The sequence below is a fragment of the Benincasa hispida genome, chromosome 7 (assembly GCF_027475165.1).
Source record: "Benincasa hispida cultivar pf3 chromosome 7, pf3_genome.v1.1, whole genome shotgun sequence".
In the NCBI taxonomy this organism is placed as follows: domain Eukaryota; kingdom Viridiplantae; phylum Streptophyta; class Magnoliopsida; order Cucurbitales; family Cucurbitaceae; genus Benincasa; species Benincasa hispida.
In genome coordinates, this window is record NC_143484.1 from 60,978,611 (window position 1) to 60,982,484 (window position 3,874).

A 3,874-nucleotide genomic window follows, 5' to 3' on the forward strand; every position below is an offset into this window, starting at 1 on the left:
TTTGTCAATGTTATAATAATTTACAGTTGCCCCAATACTCATGCTGACATATACTACACCTACGTTAATAAACAATTGACAAATGTTGTTTAATATTATTAGTCATAAACTTGGTATCCTCCTCTAAGATTATGAACTTTATTAAATAACTTAGGGAACTATTGCTAGTCCAAACAAATGATAGAATAGAGCTTTGGAGTGGGCATGTCATCAATCGCCACGTGTCCTTCTGGAAACATCCAAGGCATGCTGGAATATGGAATGGAATCACTGTACAATTACTTCTTCCCATCCCTTATACTTTGGCCCACTCTATCATTTCCTTCACCCGAGAATAAGATTCTCCAAAAACTATGTAATCACGGGCCCCACCTTTGCCCTATTCTAACCTCAACCGTTGGATCAAAATCGATCCAACCAACACAAACAATAACGACTGCAAATTGGCTGAAACGCCTTTATATATAAACTACAAACCCCTTTTGATCTTCGATATCTTTTAGAGAGGAAAAGGAGACTACTAAATAGAGCAGCAAATTTCCGGAGACCAACATCACTGTAAGATTGTTGAATCTCTTTTCAGTTTTTTGTTCTTAATTCGTTGCGTTTCTTTGTTTCTCAAAGAAGTTGTGTTTCGAATCGATCGGGATTAACAGATGGAGAGCGAAAGCCAGAATTTGGAGCTGAAGCATCTAGGTTTTGTTAGGATTGCGGTGATTCAGACGATTGTGTGTGTCACGAATCTGTATGATTACGCGAAGCAGAACTCTGGACCTTTGAGATCTGCGGTTGAAAGTGTGGAGAGCGCTGTTAACACTGTTGTAACTCCTGCTTACGAGAAGCTTCGAATCGCACCTGATGATGTTCTTGTTTTTCTTGACGAGAAGGTATTCTTTGTTTTATATCTTTTGATGAATTTCTTTGATCAATTTAATACGTTAGTTTTTAGTTTGTTTTTATGATTCAATCGTAAGAACGGATATGGATCTGGCTGGTGTTTGGTTAGATGGAGATGTTTTGCATTCTAGATTTTTATTCACCAATAAATCCAACTCTGTACGTTGAGATTTATCGAGAAATTGTTCTCTTGAAATGAAAGTAACTATAAATTATATAATCCAGTGTCTCCGTCTCTCCAACCGGCCGATTGAAGTACAATTCATATAATGGTAGAAATTAGAGTTTCAACGATCAATTCAGGAAAAAAAATGCGTTGGAATCTATTTCAGACTAGTATAGAATGAGTATGACTTTACGGGAGACCTATGGGAGTTTCTTCATAACAAGTTAGAGAAGATGAAGTGCCTGAGTATATTCGTAATTCATTCGAGGGAGTATTAGAGTCTATAGTACAAATTATGTGTTCTCTGGGACAATAGTTTCTTACTGAAATGAATATTTTTAATTGTGGTGTGGAATTTGTTGCAGGTTGACAAAGCTACACATGAGTTTGATAAGCGTGCTCCTCCTCTAGCAAAACAAGCAGTTCAAATTACGCAGCATTTTATCCAAAAAGCTGCTAGAACTGGACAAGAACTTGTGAATGAGTTTCAAACCGGCGGACCACGTGCAGCGTTTCACTATGCCGGGAACGAGTACAAGCAGTTGGTTCTAGATCAAGCGGTGAAGATATGGGCGGGGCTGAACCGGCTTCCATCGTTCCACAAGTTTGCAGACATGGCATTGCCAACCACGGCTCAGTGGTTGGAGAGCTACAATTGCAAGGTGAAAGAAATGAGGCAGAAGGGATACCATGTCTTCGACTATTGTCCCGAGGTTCCTGTGAGTAAGATAGCAAAGGCGTTTAAGCAGGACGAGGGGAAGGAGAAGGAAGAAACACCTCCAACTACTTCTGAACAAGCTCCACCCAAGCACGAACCGGGTTCGGATTCTGATTCGGATTCGGATTCGGTTGCAGTTCCCAATTAGGAAATGGGTTTTAGTTTCATAACTAATCGTGTGGTTTGCAAGATTGTATGATTCATGATGTACGAGCACAACAACGTTGATGAATAGCAGCTATGGAAATTTCAAGAAGTTTGTGAAGTCTTAAGAAGGCTGTAAATGTGTGAATGGCACTTGATGTTGTTATCGAAACTAGGGTGATGTCTGTATATTAACTGAAGTTGTTTTAGACTGTTATGATTGCTTTTTAGGTTCCATGTTTCTAGAGGAAGATAATAAAATCAGCCCTGCTTACAAATTGTTTGGAATGGATTCTGAAATGGTTGAAAATTACTTTTGTTACTTCTAAAAACCCTGCTTACAAATTGTTTGGAATGGATTCTGAAATGGTTGAAAATTACTTTTGTTACTTCTAAAAACGATGTTTTTAATAATAATAAAATTGAAAATGTATTTAAACATTGAATTGATTTTGAGTGACTAAATGTGTGTCTTAGAATGATTTTAAAAACGATAGAAGTAATTTTTATCAATTCAAAATCACTCTCAAACATATATTAATTATAACTCAAAGGAGTTTTTTAAGGGTCCAACATGAGATGATAGGACATGAGTTGATGGGGTCTAATATCCCCATCTCATTGACTTAAATTGTTTGGGGTCATTTTTCTTCACGTGTTTCGTATCTCACCGTTTCATTTTACTCATGTATTTCTTCGTCATCGTTTTATCTTCCTTCTTTGTTCACGCGTAGTTTCATTTTTCTTCGACTTCACACGTATCATACAGTCCTCCCTCTCATGGCTCTCTCAACCGTTCCTCTGGAACCTTAGCTCCTACCTCTCAAATCTAGCAACCCTCTTCTCTTCCAACGAATCTTAATCTTGATTTTCATATGTGTTCTTCAAATTTGTTGTTTACTTCATAGATCTGTTGTTTTTTCATAGATCTGGTATTTTCCCTTTCTTCCTCGTCGCTTCAATATTGTCCTCAATTATCTCCTTGTCACTTTGACGGTCCTCCGTTCACCCATAACCCGTTGTTTGAATGCATGGCAGGGATTGGTTGAAGAAATTGCAGTTTGGTGGAGGAGAATATTGTCCACTTCAGGTTAGGTTTATTTTCTAAACCCTACATCGACCAATGATGAGTCTTTCTCTCTTGAGTTTTTTAATTTCATGTTTTGATTTTTCATGCCATGATTAATTTTTCTAAACATGCAACCTATTGATTTTTTGTTCTGTCTTGTTTTGATTTTCAATCTGTGTTCTATGTCTTTCACTTGAAATTTTCAATTTCATGCCTTGTTTTGATTTTCATGCCATGATTCATTTTTCTAAATATGCAACTTATTGATTCTTTGTTTCGTGTCTTGTTTTGATTTCCAATCTGTGTTTTGCGTCTTTCTCTTGAAATTTTCAATTTCATACCTTGTTTTGATTTTTCATGTCATGATTACTTTTTGTAAACAATTGATTCTCTGTTCTGTGTCTTGTTTTGATTTTCAATCCGTGTCTTGTTTTGTGTCTTTCTCTTGAAATTTTCAATTTCATGCTTTATTTTGGTTTTCCATGTCATGTTTAATTTTTCTAAACATGCAACCTATTGATTCTTTGTTCTATGTCTTGTTTTCATTTGCAATCTTTCACATAAAATTTTCATTTTCATACATTGTTCTAATTTTCGATCTTGTCCTCAAACTATTATTCTATGTTGTTTTAATTCTAATGCCCCAGTGAATTTTCAATTGTGTTAGTCCTATTAAATATTTTTTTGTGCGTTTTCAATATTTTGCATTATTAATTATTTCATTTATTAAATTGCCCCCTAATTTTATTAATGATTATTCTAATTGTTTGCTGATTGTATTCCACTCTCCATTCAACCACTCTATTAATGACTCAACCAATTTATTAATTAGATCTGAGTTCATTTACCCATAATGTAAACTTAATATTCTGAGGCCGGT

At 35.8% G+C, this 3,874-nt stretch overlaps 1 protein-coding gene across 1 annotated transcript; it reads left to right on the top strand.

Annotated features, from left to right (window-relative positions):
• The first annotated feature begins 310 nt into the window (after positions 1-310).
• LOC120081980 (Rubber elongation factor protein (REF)) lies at positions 311-2,203 on the top strand. The gene is made up of 3 exons (XM_039037163.2): positions 311-558; positions 657-887; positions 1,429-2,203. The coding sequence occupies exons 2-3, from the start codon at positions 657-659 to the stop codon at positions 1,927-1,929; spliced, it is 732 nt and encodes a 243-aa protein (XP_038893091.1). The 5' UTR covers positions 311-558; the 3' UTR covers positions 1,930-2,203.
• The last annotated feature ends 1,671 nt before the right edge of the window (positions 2,204-3,874 follow it).

Bases quoted from the DNA above. Each gene is read 5' to 3' on its own strand.
- LOC120081980 (XM_039037163.2), top strand. From the start codon at position 657: ATGGAGAGCGAAAGCCAGAATTTGGAGCTGAAGCATCTAGGTTTTGTT. The intron at 888-1,428 runs GTATTCTTTGTT...AATTTGTTGCAG, and splicing joins TTGTTTTTCTTGACGAGAAG to GTTGACAAAGCTACACATGA.